The following is a 24,282-nucleotide window of genomic DNA, read 5'->3' on the forward strand; positions in this document are numbered from 1 at the left end:
AATCTTCCACAACCACTCTCCTCTCCCTCTAGATCTAACTACACCCCTTGTCTCTTCTGCAGTTTGTCGCTCATGATCTCAAAGACAAACACCTCAGCTGATAGGCTTTAAGTCGGAGAGTTATTTATCATCTTCGGACGTGACGTGATTTTTGTCTGCTCCTGAATCACAATGTTTTGAATAAAGAAATAGTCAGAAATACACTTTTAAGCATAATTCTCAAACTATATGTCCTGCGTCATGAGAAAAATGCCACAAGAACGTGTTTAAAACCCCATTTTCATCAGAGTGGGTCAATTGAGGTCAATGTCTCAGTATTTGGGAATTTCAGGTTAAGCAAATACATTTACTCTTTTTAAAATTAATTTGAAATCATTCAGACAGTTTTTTTTTCATTGTGTATAAAGATTGTTAAAACCAATGTATGCCTATCTAACATAGAACCTGCTATTTAAGTGCTATATTTTTCAACCAGAAGATGTCAGTGAAGTCCTGGTTCAGAGAAAATTAGAATTTTCTTCCAGGAGAATTGTCTATTTATGTTTTAACATTGATCTTGATTTATTTCTGTAGTATTTATTCATTTATTTATTTGAGCTTTTGGCACATTTTAATTTGTCCTTTCTAAAACTATGTATAAAATACCAATGAACACATGTAAAACATGGAATCTTCATGTCTTGCGCTCAGTTGTGCAGTATAGTTACAAAGTGCAGCTCATTAAACTCACTAATGCATGTTCTCTGATTATATAACATGTTTCATCAGATCATGAACTTCCAACTTAAATCAAATGAATTGAACAGAAATAGTAATACTTTGAAAAATCTATGGACTTTTAAGATAAAAAAGTTTTCTCTTAATAAATTATTTTTCTCATGTATTGAAAAACATTAACACAATTCTGGAAAGTCTCCAGTTTCCCCAAATGTGTAGAAGAAAAATGCATGTTATTATTCATTTACTGAAAAAATTTGTTTTGGGGGATAAATAAAATGTGTGATTGCTGGTTTGTTTATGCTTAAAACAGGATTTAGACTCACAGACTTGTGTTCTGTTCTTACAGCCTTTATTTAATGCAGCTGCACTGAAATAACCTCAGAACGTTGTTTCAGCTGAATGTTTCAAAGGCTTCACTATTTCTGAGGGACTTCATTCGTGAAAATATTTCAGGACAGATATTTTTTAAGTTTAATGTACACCTAATTGTCTAGTGCATTTAAAAAAAATACATTTCACTTATATTCAGAAATAGAAATGAACTTTTCAAATAAGGGAATGCTTTGAAATATAACTTAAAATAAAAACGATTTTTTTATTTCAATGTATTTAATCAAGTATTCAATTGTGCACTTGTGTTATATTATCCATGTATGTTATAATATATTATATGTACATGTTTATTTTGTTTTATGTGTTCAATTATTTATTTACTAAGGCAAAGAAACACGTTGTTTTCATTGGGAGCACATGAAAACGTCACTTACCTTTTTGACCCTACAGGATACTGTAGTGACGTAACAGCTACTATATAAACCCGAACGCAGCGCCAATTTCTTCACGGGGTGTCCCCTTCTAACCCTAATTCGAGTCTTGCCTCCTGTACCTTACGCATGCTGTTTTTTCCCCTTTGGCTTTTCAGCTGGCTACAGGAGGATTTGGGCGCGAAGCTGGAAAACACCCGAACAAAAAAAGCCAAAAATGACACCCCGTCGCCCTCAGCTCCCCGAAACGCGGACAGCTCGGCTGCCGCTAAGAGTTCGTCTCTGTGGTTTCGGGGATTCTCTGCTGAGCAGATTAAAAGTGAGCAAGGTGATTCGGCCGAACCTTTTGTGGTCCGGTTCGGTAGCCGACGCTCAGACAAACTCACCTTTTAAATGGGAAGTTCAAAGAATTGCTCGTGCTACTTTCTCTGGCATGCTAACATAGCAAGTAGCTTGCCTAGCTAGCATATGAAACAGCCGAGCGTTAAGCTTTAAAAGGTTTCATTTCTGCTTTACTTTTGTCTTAAATTGAATAAAAATATTTGACTGAAACATCCAGTTGAAACATTGTTACTTTCAAATTACAAATGGCATGTTGGAAGCATACACGAACGTCTGTTTGCTCATTTCCGACTATTTGCAAACATTTTTTTCAATTTTATTTTGGGTAGTAGCAATGCAACAGGGCCACGAAAATTGAGGTTTTAACCATTATCTTGTGGCAATTTTCTTAGGATTGAGGACAAATAAAAAGAAAATGGATTTTTTTTCAATTTGCCATTCTGTGTATATAATCATAGTGTGAAACAGGAACAGATGGGGGAAAATTTGAAAGAGCTTGCAGTTTTGACATAGATGTCTTGCACTCAGTTCTACAATATAGTTACAAAGTGCAGCTCATTAAACTCACTAATGCATGTTCTCTGACTTCACCTCGGTCATGTTTCATGTTTTTTTCTGTTAAAACACTAACACAGTTTCCCCAAATGTGTAGAAGAAAAATGTATATTATTATTAATTTACTGAAAATACTTGTTTTGGGGGATAAATGAAATCAAAGCAACACACATGATGTTGTCCACTTATTTAACTAGTAGTTTAGGCTACAGGCCTACCAACATTTTTGAGCTTCTAAATACAGCCAAATTTGAGGCGAATCAGCAAATAGCCAATTAAAATATGTTCGTCAGAATTTAGACAAGTGCATATGTTTTAGGTATTTTGATTTATATTAAATATACCACACTTCAAACTGAGCTTTAATTAGATGAAACCTCGCAACATGTTAGGAGGACCGATAAGATAACGGCCGTATCTGTCATAACTTTGCATAGCATGAAAAAATGTAGATGAAAAGTTCGCCTCACGGGGGCGATGTCACATCAGCTTATTTTTAATTTTTATTTTTGTGGATTAGTTTTACAAACTATGGTTCGGACTTCGACGTAAACCAAAACATTACAGAAATATACGATCTGTTTGACCTACCTATTTGTAGACATACATGGTTTTCCATTTCCGGCGTCGGGGGTATAGCTCAGTGGTAGAGCATTTGACTGCAGATCAAGAGGTCTCCGGTTCAAATCCGGATGCCCCCTTTTTAATCTGTTCTTTTTTTTTAACCACAAATTATGTTTGAAAAAATTATGAACATTTACATAAGCATTTTTAGAGAAAAGAAACCATCTCCGGTTCCACGCTTTTATACCATCAAATAAATAGAGAGAGTAAACGTGGCGTAAAAAACTTTTTTTTACTTGAGAGAATCTCTGCAAATCAGTAGGCAACAAATGGACAAAAGCACATTTTATTAAGAACAATATTAACATTTATTTAAAAAAAATGTACAAAAAATACGTTTTTAATTAAATCTTTAAGTATTTAGCAGCTAGCTCCTTTCCAATGCAGGAAATTACTGTAATGTACAGAATACATTTAAAGAGCCCATTAATAATACATTTAGAAAACATAGTTTGGTAAAACTCATTTTGTTCTGTGGCATAACATTTTTTGCATTATTTTTTTCAACACAGGTTTTAGAATGGTTAAGGCCACATGGACTATAACCTGTGCTCACAACTTCACATTGTTTACGGTCTATATTTATCCCAGTGCGGTAGTAATTAATACAAGGCAGAATGAAGGTCTTAAAAGTGCAAGGTCTAGGAATAGTTCAAGTATAATGAGAAAGATAACAAATGAATGTTAAAGGTCGTGATAAGATCTTAACTGTTCCAGAGACGGGTTTCTCTGTAATCAGACCATCAGATTAACAACTTTTTAAATGTCAGAGTATGGTTTAGTGCGGACCGCAACAATTTGCTGATCTGGTAATGCTGTGCCATCTTTTGCTGTTTGGTTTTCAGCACCAGTGGAAAAACCTCAGTTTCTGTCATGAAACAAAGACGCTAAAATTTCCCTGAATGTCACAAACCTTTGCTTCGTACCAAAAATGACACAAAGTGGAATGTGATACAACTTGTCAGGTGGGGCGTCCAATCTGAAAGCACCTCATCACACTGTACGGAACAAAAACAGTTCCTAGTAGTGCGTGTTTCCACAGTTACAAGAAAGAGAACTGCATAAACAAACTAAAATAGCATAAAACGTCCTGGTCATTGTAATATTCATGCATCCATTTTGAATACTCCCACACAAACACGCAGAAGGCGTGGAGACTACTCTCTGTTACAGATGCCATCACACACACAGTAAACACTTTCAACACACACAAAAGTGCGAAGGTTGGCGCGGTTCAAGGAAGTTTCAGTCACTGGAAGTGGCATCAGTTTACCACAACCTGTGATTTCATCCAATCTAGGCAGGCAGGTAGACTGTGGGGAGAGAAGGGAGGGGTAAACAATAGGTTAGACTGAAGCTGCCACTTCGCCAGAGGCCGTTTGAAAAGCTTTGTCTGCTGGGCGGTAAAGTAACAGAACGAGTATGACGCATGTACTCACCCTTCTCCTGTTAGGGCGCAGCAGGCCTGGACATGCCAGGGGTGTGATGTGATAGAGTTGAGTGTGAGGCACTGGGAGATCTCTGCTACTGTCATGGAGCCCTTCATGTCTTGTTTATTTGCTAGAATAAGCACCGCTGCATTCTGTAGATCCTGCAGACCAAACAAAGAAAGGATGATCTCACTTTGTTTTCAGGTTTTGATTTCCTCCTACAGATAAAACGTTTCTGTGGAACACTCCGACATACCAAATCGGGCACTGTGGAGTAAACGGAGCGAAACTATTCACCGAAACTTCCTCATTTTATCATGCCATTGGTTTTAAGCTGGTGATTCATGACTCAATCAGTTGTTTCCCATTAATTGGGATTTTTTTTTTTTGACAAATAAAAACCCAAGTAGTTTCCCAGAAACAAATGTAACTAATTGAAGTACTTAAAAGTTTACAGATTCTCAGAATAGCACGCCACACCTTTTTTAAAAGGAAACATTCAGTTCAAATTAAAAGTGGGAGAGTCTATTACTAAATTTTACTTCTTGCTTCAAACCAAAAGCGGAAGAGCATGGTAAGAAAACAGTAGATCAGTACCTCGTGTGCAAGCATTTGGTGGAGCTCATCTCTGGTTATCGGCAGCCTTTCACGGTCAGTGCTGTCCACCACCAAAAGGATGATCTGAAAGGCAAATAAATAGTTCAAATAAATCTGTTAAAGTCCTACTCCAATTATCTTTTGATCTATTGTAAAAGCACTCCCAGTGGTTTTTCAATTATGTTTATGCCATTTTCTAGGACCTAGTTTCTGCAGAGCGGCAGTATTTCATTAGAAATTCGCCTTTGAGTTTTTGGGTGGGTGCAGAGTAAGTCTGCCCCTAGTTCCCATCATCTCTTTGTTTACACTTTTGCTCTTATAGCCTTAAGCTAACAATACCGGGGCAAGAAAAACTCAGGATTGGAGCGAGGAAAACAAATAAGAATGGAGTGGAGCAGGTAGCTTCCCATTTCAGGTTTTACGTAACATCTACAAGTTTTAAAGGTAATCTAAAGTACAGTATTTGTTACCTCTGTGTTGCTGTAGTAGGAGTACCAGCTGGCTCTCAGACTCTCCTGCCCTCCAATATCCCAAACCATGAAGTGCGTGTTCCGAACAATGATCTCCTCTACATTGCTGCCGATGGTGGGGGACGTGTGGACGGCTTCTTTCGTTAGACTGGATGAGTTTGAGAGAACATTTTTAGTCAGACACAGCTTTGATGATGCATCACCGTCAGAGAAGTTCAAGTCACTTACAACTGGTAAAGGATGGTTGTCTTCCCGGCGTTGTCCAAACCCACAACGATGACTTTGTGTTCTGCAGGAAAGTTCAACAAAATGAATCTGTTGCTCAATCGGCACAAAACAAACTGTGTGAATTACATCAGTTTAAACACAACTACAGCACACTGATAAGATAAAGACCAGAATGTGATGAACTGTGCAGGATTACAAATGTACAGTAGTGTTAAAGAATAAAAAGTTTCACAATTTAACACTTTAACATATTTATTATAAAATAAAACATATCATTTACTGCTTTGATACAAAATCTGCTAGTAGAAGCTTAATCAAAACATTAAAAAATGATAAAGGGATCGCAGGAATGTATTTACCTCTGTCTCCGAACACAGCCATCATCTTGGTCAAAAGAAAACCCATTTTGATCAAGTTTGTACGACGAAAAATAAAAACAAAACAAGTACAAGCCGAGGAGAACACCCTGTATCACCTGTCAAACGCTGAATGATAGAAAACACGGGTTTAACTGTCCCTTTCTGATCTTTCATGCGTGGGAGGCGCTTCTCACGGAATACCCGCGGCGTGCAATTTCTGCTGATGCGTTCAAAACCGTGGGAAATATCAGCGTGTGAGGGAAAAAAGTAAAGACTACTACTTTTACCGTTACATCTAACTGTCCTCATAAATATATAAATGAATAATGTTTAAAATTTGTCACACTTTTTTGTGGATTTTGAATTAGTTTCATGGTTTTTGCTATTTCTGTTAGCTTAGCGTGCGGTTTATTTATTTACACAAAGCACTTTGAGTTGTTGTATGACAGGAAATGTTTTCTATAAATAAAGTTTAATTTCAATTAAAGTAATTTTGATCACATTTCAAGCCAAACATCCAATCATTTATCACCAAAATTCTCACGAATAAACATAGTGGTCAATTTTGGAAAAATGACAAGTCCTGCTCTTTAAAATAGTATTATACCGCACTAATATCTGCTAATATTACACTTAATTCCATCCTATTACATTATTAAGAAGGACTAACAACTTTATATTTGTAATTATACTTTGTTAAATAAATAACTTTCTCTGTTATGAGCATAGTTTTCGAGTTTACCTGAAAGCATCTCATGTCCGGACGCAAACGTCACGGGGGTCTGACGACACACGCACGCACGCTCTTTTCCATACATGGAAAGGGAAGCGAAAGCGCTTGCGTCGTCTTGGAGACTTCAGAAACATTTTAGCGGCCAAACAGAAAGCAAAACGCGGAGTGATAAACATACAACAGGTATTCCCCGGAGTTTTTCATGGGATATGAAGGTATTTTCACGAAACATTATCGGAACAATTATCATAAAACTAACTGCTATGGGCACTTCCCTATGTTGTTGTGCCATTTTTTTAATTTAGTCTTAAACAGAACAAGTAAATGTGTTCATTCATGAACTAGCCTAACTATTTCTTTTGCGTAGGTTCAACATTTTATACAGTTATTTATGAAGCCAAATTCATTTTTTAACCCTGATTTCATTTTTTTAAATAATAATAAAAAACTTTACATTATAGCTTGGGTTTATTAGAATTTGTCTGAAAACTACAGTTGAAAAAAAAAACAAAATGTCAAAATGGTGCAAATCTTGCTCCAGGCATTTGCTCTCATACCGCTATTCTATCCATTAAATTCTTGGTGTCATACTATAAACCCAACCGGGCACAAATTACAATTATTATTTTTTAATATAATCTATTTTTAACACTTTTAATGCATTGAAAGGGATGCCATTCACTTGTCACTACCAAATCAGAGTCCCTTATTTAACTTCCGTGTGTTCAAATGCTGCGCCACGTTTAGTATGTAGAGGCCAAAAATGGTCAGAAAATTGTCGGAACGTGAGTTTTAAACGTAGAAACATTTACAGACTTTTCATTGGAAGTGGTCACTTGAAGGCAGTGTGAATGCAGCTCATCGCCCTCAACTTTTGCATCTTTTAAAGGTGTTAAGTAACTCCCCAAAGTGCCCCAATGAACTGACACAATGACTCTTTCTGATTAAATTTTTAATTAAAATATGAATTTATCCACAGATTAAAAATGAAAGGCAGAAAAAGCAAAATGTAGCTACAATCAGGAACCAATGATACATGTTATATTTCATAATTTTAACAATTGCGATAACGCAACAATAACATTATTTACCGATCATCATTTCATATTTATTCAGCTGAAGACAGGAGCAGGCTGCAGCAGCCCATCAAAGACATTCATGGATTTTCCAGTACAGATAATGCAGTAAAGACCAAAGCTGATCCTGCCCCCCCACACACAACCCCTCCCCAGATGACACTCCTCTCACTAGCTCACTAAAACTGATGCATTAAAAAAAATTCACAAGAAAAAAAAAAAAGCCATTCAGTCAGAAAGTAAGAAGAGAGTCTAATATCAGACAAGCTAGAGGTTCAGGTGGAAGTTGGGAGTGATTAACCACGCGCGCACACACATACCGTCATACCACCTTTAGCCCTGAAAGTCGGACAATAAAGCAAAGAGAATGAGCAACGAACAGCAAGGCCACATTTCAGAGTAGCCACGAGACAAAGACGGATGAAGATGAGCGCAACAAGAGTTAAGACATCCCACCTGAAGGGGTAGGCATGGCTTGGCGAGACATTCCGGCACTTGTGATTGGAGGTTTCTTGAATTGGGCGTGTTTTTCAGGGTGGGAGTGACTAAGGCTGGACGCTTCATCCACATGAGTGAAACTTGTGGGCGATGCTTCGAGGATGCACAGGTGATGATTCATTTACAGAGAAAACATGGATGGAACGACTGGATCAGACGTCTGCAAAGGCTGAACCAGGTTTGGGAAGAAGTAAACATCTTTGGAGTCTATTTATTACAATCACACTGACAATAGTGTAGCAACACCGAGAAATTTGTTAAAACGAGATGACCCCAATATTTTCTTTTTTTACCCAAACAGTTGGGGTGATAAAATAGTGGATATGAGAGACTCAACTGTTGGGTTTCAGTTTGAATAAAAAGTAGGTGACATTAAGGTGAATGGAGACCCTGACGTTCTTCAAATGAAGGAACATCAACCCTGTTTCAGACTGCAGAGGACAGACGTGACGGACAACAGCTGTACCCTCCCACTACCACTGAAGGAGAATATAATCTTTGATTCACAACTGACTGCCCTCGTGCTGTCTGTATAGAAGTCCATGGTTTTCATGCAGTATTGAAGAAAACAAATATTCATTCTAAATAGAACTAAACTGGTTTGCAAAAAGAAGTTGATGAGAATGGCATCTGGCAGTCGATGTACATCATTACATTGTACTAAGATGTAAACAGATATTTGTCAGCGACAGGCACGGCCCCAAAACCCAAACTGTGGTTCCTTTAACCCTTTGACCCCGGAGCTTTAGCTCCAGTGTTGACATTCTTTGGACCACCGTAAGTCTTCAATCGTTTACGCAATTCTGAAGCGGTGAAAGCACTGATATGCAAGACTTTACGCAAGTAGCTAGAAGTGGACAGAGTGAGTGTGACGTCACCAGTGGAGAACGGCGTACTTCCGGGTCTGTTGTGGGTGTCTTGGGGAAGAACTTGTCAAGCCAAGCAATAATGATGGCAGAGGAGCCAAGGCTCGAGTCTCTTCTTTTATTAAAGGAGACCTAATCTGTGGAGTTGGTCACTAACTTCCTGTAAACAAAAGAAGCTAATGATGTTGGCGTTCTATGTGTAAATGTATGCATTTGTACCTACGAGAAACAGGGACAGAGAAAAGGTAAGTTTCAGTAAATGATTGGCGAGTTTGCGTGTCTGTATGTGCGTGGCCATGCGTGTGCTACATCCTCATAGGCTCAAACAAAAAAAGCTCCATTAAGTCGACTTTTTTTTGCGATATGGACGCCACCATGACGGAGCCAGATGATCAGTGATTGGTCAGAGTCAATGTTTCTATGGCAACCACTCTTGCCAATCAAGAGTGAGTTTGTTGAAAGGCCACGCCCCAACCACTTAAAAGTGGGTTTGGAAGAACTTGTCAAAAAAAAAAGTTTCAATCGTTTCGGATGTAGTAAGCACCACCTACTATTATTCTGATTGGTCAGTTTATAACTTGAATAACATGCACTACAAGAAAACTGTTACGAAAAATAAAATTAGGATTTGCAAGAAGATGTAATAAGAATGGTTGTTCTGACTGAGTAACAACTTTTTAGTTCCCTATAGAAGTCTATGGGATTTTGGCTTCTTGGAGCCAGCAGGTACTTCCTGTTTGGAACGTCAAGGGGGAGCGGTCACTCAGTCCAGTACTGTGTTAAGTGTTGCGTATTGGTGCAAAAATGATTTGCAACGCCACTATTCTCTGTGCAATTCACGCTGATTGCATAAACGGTTGAAAAGTTACGGTATGTCAAAGACTGTGCGTCATTTAGGTGTCGCCGGCGACATCTCCGGTGTTAAAGGGTCAACATCCCAAGGAATCGACATTTCTGTTGTCAGTCTGTGGCTCCCCTTTCCTGTGTAGAAAGGTGAGCGTTCAGCGGATGTACACGTCCCTCCCCCAGTCGTCCTGGTTCTTGTTGCGGCTCATGTTGGCTCCTGTGTCCACGGGGTCCTGGCAGTAGCGCTCCTTCAGCTTGGCGCGTCCGTGCGGCTGTGTCTGGCTCGGCATTGGAGGGTGGTTCAGGTTCTCCTGGTCCGGCTCGGCGCCTTCGTCCTCCCAGGAGGCCTGTCGGCCGTGATGCTGCGCCAGGTGGAGGCGGCTGCCCCCGCCGCTCCGGTAAGGCTCCGGCTCTTCATACGGATCGGTCTCAATGTCCATGCAAGAGTCCCCGGCCTCGGTGTAGGCCGAGTCCCGGCTTCCCTGGGTCTCGGAGTCGAAGGTGTCTTGCCGTGACAGGCCGCGACTGCTCCCCCCTCGAAGCTGGCCGCGGGACGAGCGCAGGCACGCCTGCTGTTGGTGATGCTGCTGAGGCTTTCCTCCCTGGTCGCTCTTGTAGTCTCGCAGAGCGCTGCTTCCGCCACATTCTGTTAGGACACCTTCCCTCTTGTGCTCACCGTGCACCAGGTACTGGCCCTGCAGCGAGTCATACCCATGCCACACGGAAACCATGCAGAGAGCCAAAACAGGAGATCAAACCGTCAGAGGTCAGTCAGCAGGGTTAGCAAACATAGCAACACACAACAAGAGCAGCTGTGCAGTCAAAAGTGCTCCACAAACATATTTGATAGGTTGTCAGCTTGCACAAAAATAAGCTTTTTTTTCTTAAAATATCATTTAAATGTGGGCTGCAAAATGGTTTAGTGGTTAGTAAAAACACCTTAAGCTGGGGTCTTTCTGTATGGAGTTTGCATGATCTCCCCATCGTTTCTCAGAGAACGTCTTCCTCCCACAGTCTAGAAACATGCTTCATGGGTTAATTAGCATTTCTAAAATGTCCCTAGGCGTGCATGTGTGATTGTGCAGGAAGATTGGCGAGAAGTTCAGCGACCTCAAAAGGGATTCTGAAGATGCATGGATGGGAAATCTTAATCTCATCTGGTATGGTACACAGAAAGTACGCCACACTGACATCTAGTGGTAAGAAAAGGTCATTACAAAACCTAAAAATGTCCTTTACTTCACCCCTTCAGTCAGGATTTTAGCTCTGCAACTCTTCTTAAAAAATGTTATCTCCCAAAAACAGTTATTTATGTTTGTGTAAAACAGTGCAACACTCGATTGTGTTAATAAGCAAACAGTCTTAACCGAGAAGCAGAATTAAAGGGGGTCTTTTTTTTGTTAGCACCACGGTGAATTGGTTAGGCTGGTCAGTTAGAAATGTTCAAGCTTTTCTATGTGAAGTGGAGGAAATGACTTGCTGTTTTCAGGGGCAGCACCATGGCAACACGGAGGAGAACAGCAAACTGGATTTGGCCTTTCAGAGAAGGAGAGGAGCTGAAGAAATGAGGCCACTGACACGTGTAGGGGGGTGGCAGATATTATTTTACCTCTGACTGCAGTGAAAGGGAAGGGGGCCTCAGGGGCAAAGGTACTAAGTTCAGTGGTTTGAGGTTTGTTGCCTTCACAGTTTTAAACAGTCCACTGACCTGTTTGGATAGAGACTACAGATCTGGTTTTGTTGCCGTTCTTCATCTAGCTCTCCCTGTATTTTTGCACGTCTGTGTGATTCTTCCTGGCTTCATAACAGCAGAAACGGGGCTTTATTGCACTCATCCTTCAGTCTAAAGAGAGCAGGCTGCAGAGGCCGGTTCAAGTTGCCGGAGTGCCCCTCCCACACCGTAACGCCGAGCTTCAGACCGTGTGCTCTTCCTCTTTGCCCTCACTGGCTACAGCACCGTCCATGTCAGGCCACAGATCCATGTTTCTGCGCAGGGAGGTGAGCACCTGTACCTGCAGGTTGGAGACGGGCTCGGGAGACGCGGCGAGGGCCGCCGTGGCCATAGTGCGGTTGAGCAGGGGGTTGGGAGGGTTGCTGCTCGGTGGGTGTGTTGCCTTCCAATAGGCCTCCAGGTAGTCAGCCAGGTGTTCGCACGCGTCCTCCAGCTGGTTCTCATCCAGGATGATGTCAAACAGTTCCTGAGCCACAAACAAAGCAAGTTCTAGTTTGTTTTGCAGAAGAAGACAAGTAAAAATATAAACATAAAATCAAATAAAGCACAATTCCTGAAACAGAACTCACAGGTGGACATTGAGCCAGCTTGTCAGCTGCAACCATCTGCACATTTAGATGTTTTGCCTGGGACTTCCCTCTGGATTTAATGAGCCTCTGGAGAACCTGCAGTGAGTCAGCAGGACCAACAAATCAAAGCTTTATTACAAATTCTGGTACCGAAACTTAGTGCCATGTTGGTACTGGTGCTGTATAAAAATGTGGATTTCTGTGCTTCATTTCAATCACTTATAATCTATTCAGTTTTGCTAAACAATTCGAGCCGATCATTTATTTTTTAAACGATTCTGGGTGGGCTCATACAAAAATGGTGTGACCATGAAGGTAAGTTTGTCTGCATTTCACAGCAAAAGATTCTGGAACCTAATGGATAACGATGCATTAACACACAATTCATGCATCAAATTAGGGTCTGACGCCTGTCCAAAAATGAGAGTTTGTGTGATTGCTTGAGCCCTGCAACAGGCTGGCAGTCTGTCCAGGGTTTACCCCAAACAGTAGCCAGGACAGGCTCTAGCAACCCTGTGGATTAAGAAAAAGGATGGAAGTTCAGAACGCTTGCATCGAGCAGCCATATTGGATTTGTATTCTACCCTTTGATCGAGTCACTAAAAAAATCATGTTCCCTATGCGGTCCCTGATTGGTTGATCAGATTCTTGAACTCTTGAAATGCCGCTCAAAACGCAATTCTGTCAGACCGTCACCCTGCGCTCAAATTGGACTTCAAAAGTAAGTGGGAATGCAAGATGTTTGAACGTGGAAACACACATTTACATAGAGTTTTCATTGAAAATGGTCATCCGAACTCACAATTCCAAGCCTGGTATAAATGTAGCATTAGGCACATTCAAGCACTTTCCTTCCCCCGTACACTCTTTCATTTTTGAAGCACTGGTGTGAGCACCCGAGAAGTACCGGATTGGCACCACCATCGGATAAAATCCAAACTGTACCCACCCCTAGAATTCAACAAAAGCTATGGATTGTTTTACCTTAGGAGATGCTATTTTGATATAGACAATAATGGGAGCCAGTGAGGTCTTTGCCAGCTGAGAGGGGTGGTTGATGGTGTCCGCATCCAGAGCCACAAGCTGCAGGGTTCGGGCCAGCTCGAAGATGCGCTCAATCTCACTCTGCACTTCAGCTGACGGCACAGGAAACAGACAAAAAGAAATAAGCAAAAAAACAATTGAAAGGAAAGTTTCTTTCATCGTTGAGGTGATGCAGTGTTGAACAGCAGGTAAATTATTTTACTTTCCGCTTAGTGGTCAAACTAACATGTTAGTTCCTCATCGTGCATGATCGGATTTTTGGAAAGTTACAAAAACCCACAAGCTTCCAGGCATGTAAATCAGGTTAGACCACAGTTTTAAGTTCCATTTATTCAGAGCTAAATGGAGAACTGGAGCATCTTCATTCAGTTGCCACCTCCAGACATTTCAGATTTTCGCTTAAGTGCTTCTGATCATTTCTAATTTGAGGTTGTGAAGGAAGGAGGCACTTAGAAATGAGATGCCTGTGGTACTTGAAATAGCTTACAATAAGGGCACAATTCTTCACCATGTGACCAAAATAGAAACAACAAACAAACAAAATAAATTCATAAAACAACATGGAAAAGTCACTTTTTGTTAGCACAAATAGGCACAGCATAACTGTTGTATCGGGAGAGCCGCTCAGGACTGTTTTGTGTTCATCGTTTCTTCAACAAAAGTCAACGAGAGCTTTTGCATGTCAAGGCACTTCCACCTTTTATCAAGAGGGACCTGGCTGCAGACAAGATGGCGCCTGACATCATCGGCTTACCCTAACCCTGATGCTGACTAACCAAAACAGTTTCAGAACTGGAGAAAAACGAAAAAATTAAAACTGAAAAAACCATAAAGGACACTTCATAATAGCCGTTACAGTTTGCCAATGAATCATAAATACACTTTTAGTTAAAGAGTTATAAGTGACTTGCTAAATAGCAGTTAAAATCTATAAGGTATTAGGTAATAGTTTATATGTATTACTGAGATGATATTTTGAAAGTTGAAACTATTTCCCGATTTATTAACTGTTAGTAAACGAGGGATATTACCGACTTTAAAAGAAAGTCCCAGTGACATATAGTAACTTAACTGATAGCTACTTAACAAGTCATTAATAAATAATTAACTAACAGCTTGTCCATTGTCTATTATGTTTGGGATAATGCCCTTCAAAGTGTGAATTATCAGAAACGAACTGATAATTCACACTTTGAAGGGCATTATCGCAATTATACCATGGTCAATTACAAAATAAATATTCAATTAGTCAAAAAGTGATAATCAACAGTGCCAAAAACGAAGTTCTGGTCACATAGCTCAGATATCACTGTGCAGGCTTCTCTAAAACAAACTTTTCTTCATCTTCTAGACAAAAACAAGTGGTGAGGATAAAATATTTATTTCTTTTGTAAGTGACTACGGTATAAGTGGGATAACACCCATCGAAGTGTATATTACCACTTTGCGGAAGCCACCGTCCGACGCAATCTATGTTGTGCATTAGTTTCTAACAATGCACACATTGTCGAGCATTATCCCTCAATCTATAAGACACATTTATAAATCCTAAAACTGTTGACTGTTATTTAACAAGTCATTTATAACTCATTAACTAAAAGTTTGTTCATGATATATTACTAAGTAGTAAGGTTAAGTTAGAATCCATTGACATATATGGTTACCAAGTCATTTATAACAGTGGTCATCTATTAGCCATGTAAGACATTTGTAAATCTTTTAAGTATTTTTAACAAGTAATTTATAACTAATTAAGTTTATTCATATTCATTGACTATAACGTATGGTTATTATAAAGTTTTGCCAAACTGTAACTGTTGGGGTTGCCAGTTAAAATCAAGTTTTTTTTCAAGTGATATGGGGGGACTTCCTGTTAAGGACTTACGGTTCTGGACGTGTATGTCTGCAGCCAGGTCCACATGCTTTTATTAGCTTACAAGGATTAAACTGACACCCAGAATGCCCCTCGCCTCAGCCAGCAAGGCCAAGTGGGCCCCATATGGTTTAAAAGTGGACACAAAATGTGGACCCCAATTGGGTTTGCCCACAGTTTCCATGGTAGCCCCTACCTGGGTTTGCCCTACATTGGCACCGCTGCCCAGGGACTGGCAGCCTGCGTGGCGTTACTGAGCCTGCCCACTCAGCGCCCATTTAAGCTAAGCTGGGCAAACACAGGTGGGGCCACCTAGGAAACTGCAGACACACCCAATTGGGGCCCACTTGGACCTGCTGGTCAAACATCAGTGTCTCTGAAGCTGTGCGCCCCCACATTTCAGAAGCCTCCAGAAGGTTTCAAAATGAAAGCCAAATTGACAAGAAATGAGAACTTTTAAAACAATCAACCAAAAAAACTGAGTTTTAACAACAGTGTATAAAAAGTAAAGTCCAGCTGATATAGAGGCCATCCAAACGACATTCTGTATCCAGACTACTTTTCGTGCAACAGCAGAATGCAGTTTGAACGGCAGTAAGCAGTCGCCCACAGATCTCTGCCTGCTCGGGTTTTGTAATTCTTTCCTTTTTGTTCAAGACTCCAGGCTGTCACACTGAGGTATGAGGAACAGAGAAACTGACAGGCAAACAGACAAACAATGCATGAGCACATGATGAATATAGTTAGGGGGGAAAAAGGGAAAGGAGGAGGGAGTGAAGCGGCATTGTTTCACTGCACGGAGAGCATACGTACCCAGTACGTCTGAATCACAAGACAGAGGTGGAAGTGGAGGAGGAGGAGGAGGAGGAGGTAAGGTTTGGCAGAGTAAGGAGGATGGGTGAAGGGCAGAAGAGACAGGATGAAAAGAGAGAAAAGGCTAAATCAGACTGGATCAGAGGAGTTATAAAAGCTTATAGGTCTTTTGATGAGGTACATCCTATGCTTTGTCTACCCCATTACCGCTCTGTCCTCAGATGAGTTCTGACAAATTGGATTCAAGGCCCCCAGCATCCCTCTTTGGCATGTTTGCAGTTGGATCTAATATCACCAAATGTTCCCATTTTTAACCACAAACATTTGTTGTTAATCTTTTCCTCTTTTCTATATCTTAGAAATCAAGTCAAACTGTTTGAATAAGCTGTTCAGTCTTAAAATAATAACAAAAAAGTACCATAAAGAAGATATGAAACAGACAGGAAAAGATGTTCAGCAGCACAACACAATGAACAAAAACCTGTAATTTTCCACAAATTTATTTGATAAAAAAAGATCCAAGTGTTCATTTCTCTGCCAGATAGCGTCTGGGAACTGAAGCGGGGTCTCTTACCCAGGCTGGAGCGAGTGCTGGAGCGCTCGATGATGGTGTGTTTGCTGGGGTTGTTCAGGACGGAACGTTTGGCCAGAGAGATGTCTGCTGTCACCCGCGTGATGGATATTCTGAAACAAAGAACCAGTACTTTACGGGGTAAAGAAACTCGACATATCAGGTCGCACTGTTGAAACCTTTTGTTTTGTTTTTACCTTCCTTCAAACTTGTGTTTCAGAAAATCAAAGAGAGCTTTCTGCATCATGTCGGTCACCTATGGATATTAAAACATCCAGAAACGTCAGCCATTAGAGTTATTTGGTTCATGGATAGTAATTTTAGGATAAACAAATTTTTTTATTGTTTCTCACACATTTCTAACACATTAATGACTTATTTATACAAATAAATAAGTTACTAACTCAGCCATTTCTATTTTAAAAGATAAGTTTGTCATAAAAAAGCAGAAAAACAAGTAAAATGTAAATACACTCCTCACAATAAGTTAGGGATATTGTGAAAAACTCAGTGGATGCCATAAACAGTGTTTGTTTCACACCCATTGATTGGATATTCATTGGACATATCACAGGAAGTACCTGTTGGTTCCAAGGTCAAAATCCCATTGAGAAATTGACAGTTATTTCTAAGTCATTTTATTTGCCAGAATAACCATTCTTCTTAACACTTTCTTTATTTCTTATCCTAATTTGTTTTTAATATATATTTTTTCTTTATTGCAAGTTATAAAGTGACCAATCAAATGCCTCAAAAATATGTGGTGCCCACTGGTTTCACTTGTTTGACAGCTTCTCTCGAACGAGGTCACTCATGATTGGCGACAGTAATTCCTCGGACCAATCACTGTCGACTGGTTTCAAAATGGCGGCAGTCGTATGAGGAAGCCACGGAGATGGATTTAGCCTGGTTTTGCGAGGGCCGGATGTAAGGCATTTTCTATGGGTGACAATAACACCTCGCTTTGTCCAGTGAAATAATATATGTCTATGTCACTCCACAGATTTCTAGGACACCTAATTTTGTGTTTTCTACATAATGATCTCACTGTGCGTCTTATTTATTGGGATAAAAACCAAAAATTCTTAAAGAAAAACATTTTTTGTTGTAGCATCAATCCTAACATTCTGTGGGGATAAAAAGAGGATTTTTCCAGTAAGTCATAACTCAAACACTCATGAACACCTGACGTTTAATGGATGAGCAGCGCCACCTGGCCGTAGCGCGCCGTTGAGTTGGTAGTTGACAGTCAGGTGTTGCAGGTGAACTTGTGTCATCAGCAGATTTGCTTCAAGACACAGAACTACCGGCAATGACAGACCAGAACCATGACCAGTATCTAGGGGCCTATGCACTTCGAAGTGGTTTTGCAAACAGATCCTTTTACCAGATATAAGGGCTATTAGGGTTTCCAGATGAACCGTTCACAACAGATTTCACCACTTTGACTTGAATGCTCGACTGTCGCAGGTGACTCCACTGAAACCAAGACACTGCCCTGAATGTTTGCATTGGACACAAGATCGTGTGAGCTGGTGTCGGGTGATCTTGTATAGAAATGGTGGCCGTCAGCGTTGCTGGAGAAGGCAAGGTGAGCAATACACCAAAGTCAATATGTTCCTAAAGGTTCTCTTTGGTGGAGGAGGTGCAATGGTCTGGACCGGCATCACCAGTCAGCACAAAACTGATTTGGTTATTGTAGACGGTCCAGTCACTGCATATCAACATCCTTCTATTCTACCAGAACACCCCTATATTTCTGTTCACTGAGGATAAAGCTCCACCACATGGTGCTAGAATTGTCACAGCTGGACTTCAGGAAGTAGGACTCCCTTATATGGTATGGCCAGCCATGACCCCTGACCTGAACCTCTTAGAACATGTCTAGAACCAGCTACAGCCTAGACTGGATGCTCGGACCACCAAGTGACCTGGAAGAAGTGCTTGTTGCACTTGTGGAAGGGTGGAACGCCTCAGAAAAACACCATGAGGCTTGTGGAGAGCAGCAGACGTCGCTGTCAAACTGCCATTGGAGCAAACAGTGAAAATACTATCGACATGGTCAATGTTTGTCATTTGTCAGGAGCTTTTAGGGCTAATAAACATCAAACTAATGAAAATGCAGTTCATTTTCATTTATTTTTAGAAACATCAAAGAGAACTTTCATATATTTCATTACAATTCTGACCAAATAGGAGAAATACTCATAGAAATAATATCCATAACTTATTGTGAGGAGCGTAATTCAGTATATATGTTACCATTCATTCATAGGTGGATTGGAGCTTGTTTTTTTAACATCGTTTCTTTGAAATGTATGTTTAGTTTAGATTCTATAAATAATTTTAGAGTTTTGTAACCTCTATATCTAAGTTTTGTCCCCATAGTGTGCGTCTGACCTCGTAGCCTTTGAGGGACGGCCCCACCAGAATGATGGGTCTCATGGAGGGAACCACATCGTAGGGAGGGACGTGCTCCATCTGAGTCAGGACAGAAAGCACAGGAATCGGGGTTAGTCATGTCGCCGTGTCATGTCTGCACGTACACTCTGCACAGCTACACAAAGCTCACACTGATCAGCAGTCAGAGTTACACTCATGCATAAATCCCGCTCGTCACTCTCGGGTGTGAGAGGTCAGATTGATGGATGGGAACTTTAAGATGCAGAAGTCCATTTGCCTTTTTTTTATTGAGTGCCTATGAGTGCTCACAGCCGGGGATCAATTTTAAACGGAGAGCACTGGCCTCAATTTCTTTGTCTGCAGCTTCACATAATTAAAGTGCCCATAATTAAACCAGACGCCAAGGTGTCAAGAGAGCTCTCGTGGCTGTCCCACGATGTCTACCGCAAATGCCATCTTGGTATAAAACCGTCAAAATATCACGAGGAAAATCACCAAAACTTGTTTTTTTACCAAACAGATTCATGGTATTTCAAATTCATCTAATACTCTTTATTTACTCTGTGCCAAATACTGCACCAAAAATACAAAATGTAAATGTGGCTTTAACATGCAAGCCACATTTACATGAAAAGTGAGCCATTCTGTAATGCTTTCTACTGAACACCTACACACAAACATAATCCACGCTGCAGCATGTGAACTTGTACATTGTGAGTCCCAACAGGAGTGATTCATCCATATGACATCCATACGCATCTGCCTGCTTTAGCAGCTGTTTTCAGGCGATGGAGAACCGTCACACGTTTGACGGATTCGCTCAGAGCAGCACAAAAGTTTTAGACCTGCTCCTTGACAGAACATCGCATAAAACAGAGCGGCGGAAGCTCCTTTCACCTCTTTTGTACTTGCTGGCGCTAAAAATAAATAGTCTAAAAGCATCCAACTGGCTCTTGTCGATACAGGGGTCAAAGCTGGAGCATAACAGTGCAATCCATTTCTGTGAACTGAATGAGAACACAGCAGTTTAAGATGAATGTAAGCATAATCTCAAAAATAAAATACTATAATTATAAAACAAATATTCAGAATTCAAACCTTTTCACAAAATATTAAAAGCTATTTTAAGGGTTTGGTTTCCTTTCACTAATCTGCTGGAATGGATTTATATTTTCCACTTTTAAAATAGCTTTTAAAAACCAACACCAATGAAAATTGTGTTTTTGGTGTTGTTTTTAGCATTTTTCTCGTGATATTTCTTTATTCAATATCAGGAGCAGATGAAAACCTGCGGTTTGAAAGATTAAGTCTTTCTTCTCTGCGCCAATAATGAAGCATCCACTTGCAGATAAATCGATCCATCAACGTCTTCATTTGTCTTGCTTGAGCTAATGGCTACGCTAATGTTAGCTTGGGTTGCAAGGTGCTATAAGCTAGTGGGAGAGAGTTGATGGGAAATTAGGGAGGCTAACTTCAGACCCCAACAGTCACAACCCAGAACCAAATTTATAATGAACTCCTGTCCTGTCGCTCTGCAAAAAAGTACGGCCTAATCAGAATTCTTCCCTTATCCCTACGACTTCTTCCTACCCCTCCAACTGTAGGGGCATTTGAAGCAGAAGTGGTGCCAGAAATTGTTTTTTAAGGGTAAGGTGTAAGGACTTGGGCTGGGTATCCCTCTGCTGGTCTGTGGCGCGCTTTTGCTTGGAGGAGAAACATTTCTTCACGTGGGTCTAAGTAATGAGTTTTTGTTTAAACATGACTTTTTTAAAGCCATAAAATTGGTTTTATGTATTTTCAGAGTGGCGGCAGCTACAAGCGACTTTTGATGATGACATCGAGGGGTAGTAACATAAATTTTAAGATGCTATTTTATCTTTTCTATTCGTCTGGAGCACTACAGCCAGAAGGGGTAGAGGAAGATTTTAAATTCGGTCTTCGTCTTAAAAAAAGGCTTTTTTTTTAATTTTGGCTAAAAACTAAAAAGTCAAAATTACAAAAAAACACTAGGATGATTTTAAAATAGAAAAAAAAATATCAAAATTCTTCATCTGCCCCTCTTCGGCTTCTCCTTACCCCTACGTTTAGCCCTCCAAATGGAAAAGTAGTGTCCTCGATGACATCATCAATAGTCGCCGGTCAGCTATGTTAGCATGTAGCTAAGAAAACACTTTACGTCAGTTTTATAACTTTAAAAAGTCATGCCAAAACAAGAAGTAATTTCTTAAAATTAAATGTAAACTTCTGTGCTTCAGAGCACACCTATGTGAAGAAATACACACTAAAGCTCCGAATGCTCCAAGAAATGAAGGGGCATGGAGTGGGACTTAAAAGAACCTCACTAAGACAGAATAGAGGTATTACAAGTATGTCCCTTTGTTGGCTTTGATTAAAAGAGAAAAATTGAAGGGTAGGGTATTGGAAAGAGTGGCGACACGACACATATCGCAATATATCCCAAGACTGTACTAGTACAATTTTTCACTTTTTGGTAACCATCTCAAGTAAAAGCTAAGTAGTACATGTCTCATAACAAATAAAAACCACAAGCCTGACGAGACATTTAAGACAACAGATTCTCACAGATGGTGTAAAGATGGTCAGAGAGGCTCAGTGGTTGGGGATTAGGTGGAAAACTACAATAAAATGTTAAAGGATACTCAAATTATTAATTAAATATTGGCTTTTTATCATTGCCACAAAAATAAAAAACACGACATATCGCTGAATCTATCTCTAAACTCTGATAATCTTAGGCAAAGCTGTAAAACCTATTGGACAAATTTTATTTTCAAGGTGTTCCCAGAAGATTTTTTAATCATGATTATGTTGTTTTGAGCCAAAATGAGAAAAAAACAACTATAAATTCGCATCTGAGTTGTGGGCGGGACCGTCGGAACGGAGCAACCCCGCCCCCCTTCCTGTCCCTGTTATGCAACAGAGCAAGGAGATTCATTTTTGAAACATTTTTTTTAAATCTGCTCCTGATTAATAATAATTTAAATTAAGAAAGTCTCAGCAATGCAATTTTAATCTTAACTTTCTTTATATATGTCCCTTAACATCAGAAAAATGCCACATAAAAATGTAAAAACACAAGTAAATTGGGTCTTTATTAGAATAAAATTCTAAAATGTAATCATTACACGTTGAGTGATTACAATATACATGAATAAATGAGTTGCTGTGAAAATCCTATAAACTGACATTTATTTCTTCCTACACATTAAACGTGATATCCCTGCTTTTCATATCGAGCACAAACGGTTGTGAAAGGCATGTAAATGGGTAAATCAGGAGCCAAAAAGGAAAACTGAACGACAGTCACGCTCTGACTAATGGGATTTGGGGCAGATCTGCACCTGTACCCTGACAGCTGGGGATCCAGATCGAGTGGAAATGACAGAACATCGTTATAAAGTTTGAATATTTTTCTATTGAAGCACAGAAAGAAAAACACAAGACGATACAAAGCAGTGGCATACAGAGCAGGGGTTAGTGTTCGGAGCAGACCACACTCACCGACTTCTGTTTCTGTTTAGCCGGACCCCCTACAGTATCATTCCACGTGATAGCAGGAGGAGGCAGAAAACACAAGACCACATTTAGTTGTTAGGATTAGAGCAGACAGGCTGTACATTAATGAAAGGTTACTCTGATTGACGGCCTGCAATCAAGTAAAACAGGTGGACTTTGAGGAGCAGCAGCCATGTCAGAGTCTGTTAGTTCAATCCTCCCCCAGCACACAAACATATCTCAGCATTGCCATCATGACCGGAGCTCGAAGGGCCAAGTAGGGTTAGATAAGTGCAGTTCATAGGAATATTGAAGGACAGGGAGGCCATATTTGAAAGGGCGAGTGCAGGACTGAGGAGGAAGGAGGCTGGAAAGGGAAGCAAGGCATCTCGGAGCCCCTAATGTTACCTTCTTAAAGAAGGGCAGTCGGTGGGCGTTGGCCTGGGGGGACGTTACGCTCCCCGACATGCCCTTGGGGGAGCGAGGCTCTCCCTGGGACTCAGGGGGCTCCTCGGCTTCCAGGTCGAGGGGGTCAGCGTCAAAGGGCATCGTGGAAATATCCACGTGAGCTGATGGGTGTGCGGGGGCGGAGACACAGAACAGAAAAAGAAGGAGGAGAAAACAGGATGAGGTGAAGAGAAAAACAAAAAGACAACAAAAGGGAGAAGTAGAAGAAAGAGGGTGAGAGGAATACTGGAGGAGGTAAGAGATGACACAGACTGCCATCGGAAAATGTGATAAGTGTGATTTAAACTGGGAACAAAAGCTGACAAGAGTTTATAAAAAGAACAGCAATGATTACCATGAAAGTGCAGACAGAGGGTGTAATGACAAGAACAGCAGGGAACAAAGTGAATTCAGTGTGAAAGCAACTAAACCTGAAGCATAGATGTGAAAAAACAGCAGCGAAGACGACAGACTACATGAGAGGTGACTGAAGATGAAGCATGTCGGTGGACTCAAAGGCCTCTCGTCTTAAAATGACAGGATATTAGAGGACTTTTGATTGGGGAGTTAAATGAAAAACAATGATTTGTTTTTAGGAAGAAGCTCGCCAACTTGAATCATCCCAAAAACTGAAAACAGGAGGTGATTCTGATGATCAGAAAGTAGCACGTGTAAGACTAGAACAATCAACTTTATACTGAGGAAACTCTCATGCTACGTTCAAACCGGGCTTGGAAAAACTAGTTTAAGAGGCCTCTTCGAATGAAAAGTCTATGTGAACTTGTTTAAATCCATATTTTGGACTTTCATTTTAAAAACTCTTGCATTTATGCTGCAAAAGTTGCAAAAATCCACATTAAAATTTAAACCAGTTTGACCAATTAGGGTCTCAGATTTGATAGTGAAGTATGTCTTTTTTTTAAAAAAACAAGGAGGTGCCGACCATTTGAAAATTTGACATGAAGGAGAAATTAATCGCAATTATAGAACACCAAAGCCGAATCCGAATTCTTCCCTCTACCTCTCCATAGGGGCATTTAGAGGGGTACTGGAGTCCGGAATTGTTCCGTTAAGGGAAAGCGACTTAAGGCTACGTATGCCTCCGCTGGTAGTCGCGCTATTATAAAGTTATAAAACAGACTCTGTTTTCCAGGCGCTGGTAACTCTTCGCCAACGTAGCTGACTATTGATGACGTCATTGAGGGT

The 24,282-nt window shown here is 40.4% G+C and overlaps 3 protein-coding genes and 1 non-coding gene across 8 annotated transcripts in view; 1 reads left to right on the forward strand and 3 right to left on the reverse strand.

The window, feature by feature from the left end:
* The window catches only part of LOC112146877 (plexin domain-containing protein 1), a gene marked incomplete in the record, with an annotated part of 25,253 nt that extends 23,129 nt beyond the window's left edge, over positions 1 to 2,124 (reverse strand). The window contains 2 exon segments of the mRNA XM_036213161.1: positions 1,612 to 1,670; positions 1,871 to 2,124.
* Positions 2,125 to 3,010: 886 nt separating this feature from the next.
* On the forward strand, positions 3,011 to 3,082 carry trnac-gca. The gene has a single exon. It is a non-coding gene; the product is annotated as a tRNA-Cys (tRNA).
* A 193-nt stretch (positions 3,083 to 3,275) lies between these two features.
* arl5c (ADP-ribosylation factor-like 5C) lies at positions 3,276 to 6,279 on the reverse strand. The gene is made up of 6 exons (XM_024271365.2): positions 6,090 to 6,279; positions 5,731 to 5,791; positions 5,503 to 5,650; positions 5,033 to 5,116; positions 4,445 to 4,596; positions 3,276 to 4,318 (listed from the first exon to the last, which is right to left on the reverse strand). Exons 1-6 carry the CDS (start codon positions 6,133 to 6,135, stop codon positions 4,270 to 4,272), a joined length of 540 nt encoding a protein of 179 aa, XP_024127133.1. The 5' UTR covers positions 6,136 to 6,279; the 3' UTR covers positions 3,276 to 4,269.
* Positions 6,280 to 7,757: 1,478 nt separating this feature from the next.
* Positions 7,758 to 24,282, reverse strand: part of cacnb1 (calcium channel, voltage-dependent, beta 1 subunit) — a 38,014-nt gene continuing 21,489 nt past the window's right edge. For 2 of the 5 annotated variants that reach the window (XM_024272213.2, XM_024272217.2), the window contains 9 exons: positions 23,038 to 23,198; positions 19,111 to 19,191; positions 16,908 to 16,966; positions 16,714 to 16,823; positions 16,140 to 16,148; positions 13,394 to 13,545; positions 12,410 to 12,505; positions 12,121 to 12,306; positions 7,758 to 10,803 (listed from right to left, as the gene is read on the reverse strand). In XM_024272213.2, coding sequence (XP_024127981.1) covers positions 10,264 to 10,803; positions 12,121 to 12,306; positions 12,410 to 12,505; positions 13,394 to 13,545; positions 16,140 to 16,148; positions 16,714 to 16,823; positions 16,908 to 16,966; positions 19,111 to 19,191; positions 23,038 to 23,198 — 1,394 coding nt within the window. In that variant the 3' untranslated portion in view covers positions 7,758 to 10,263. Of the gene's footprint in view, positions 10,804 to 12,120; positions 12,307 to 12,409; positions 12,506 to 13,393; positions 13,546 to 16,139; positions 16,149 to 16,713; positions 16,824 to 16,907; positions 16,967 to 19,110; positions 19,192 to 22,635; positions 22,665 to 23,037; positions 23,199 to 24,282 lie in introns of all 5 variants that reach the window. The other 3 variants (XM_024272215.2, XM_024272214.2, XM_024272216.2) reach the window with 3 other exon arrangements.

The sequence above is a fragment of the Oryzias melastigma genome, linkage group LG8 (genome assembly GCF_002922805.2).
Source record: "Oryzias melastigma strain HK-1 linkage group LG8, ASM292280v2, whole genome shotgun sequence".
Classification (NCBI taxonomy): domain Eukaryota; kingdom Metazoa; phylum Chordata; class Actinopteri; order Beloniformes; family Adrianichthyidae; genus Oryzias; species Oryzias melastigma.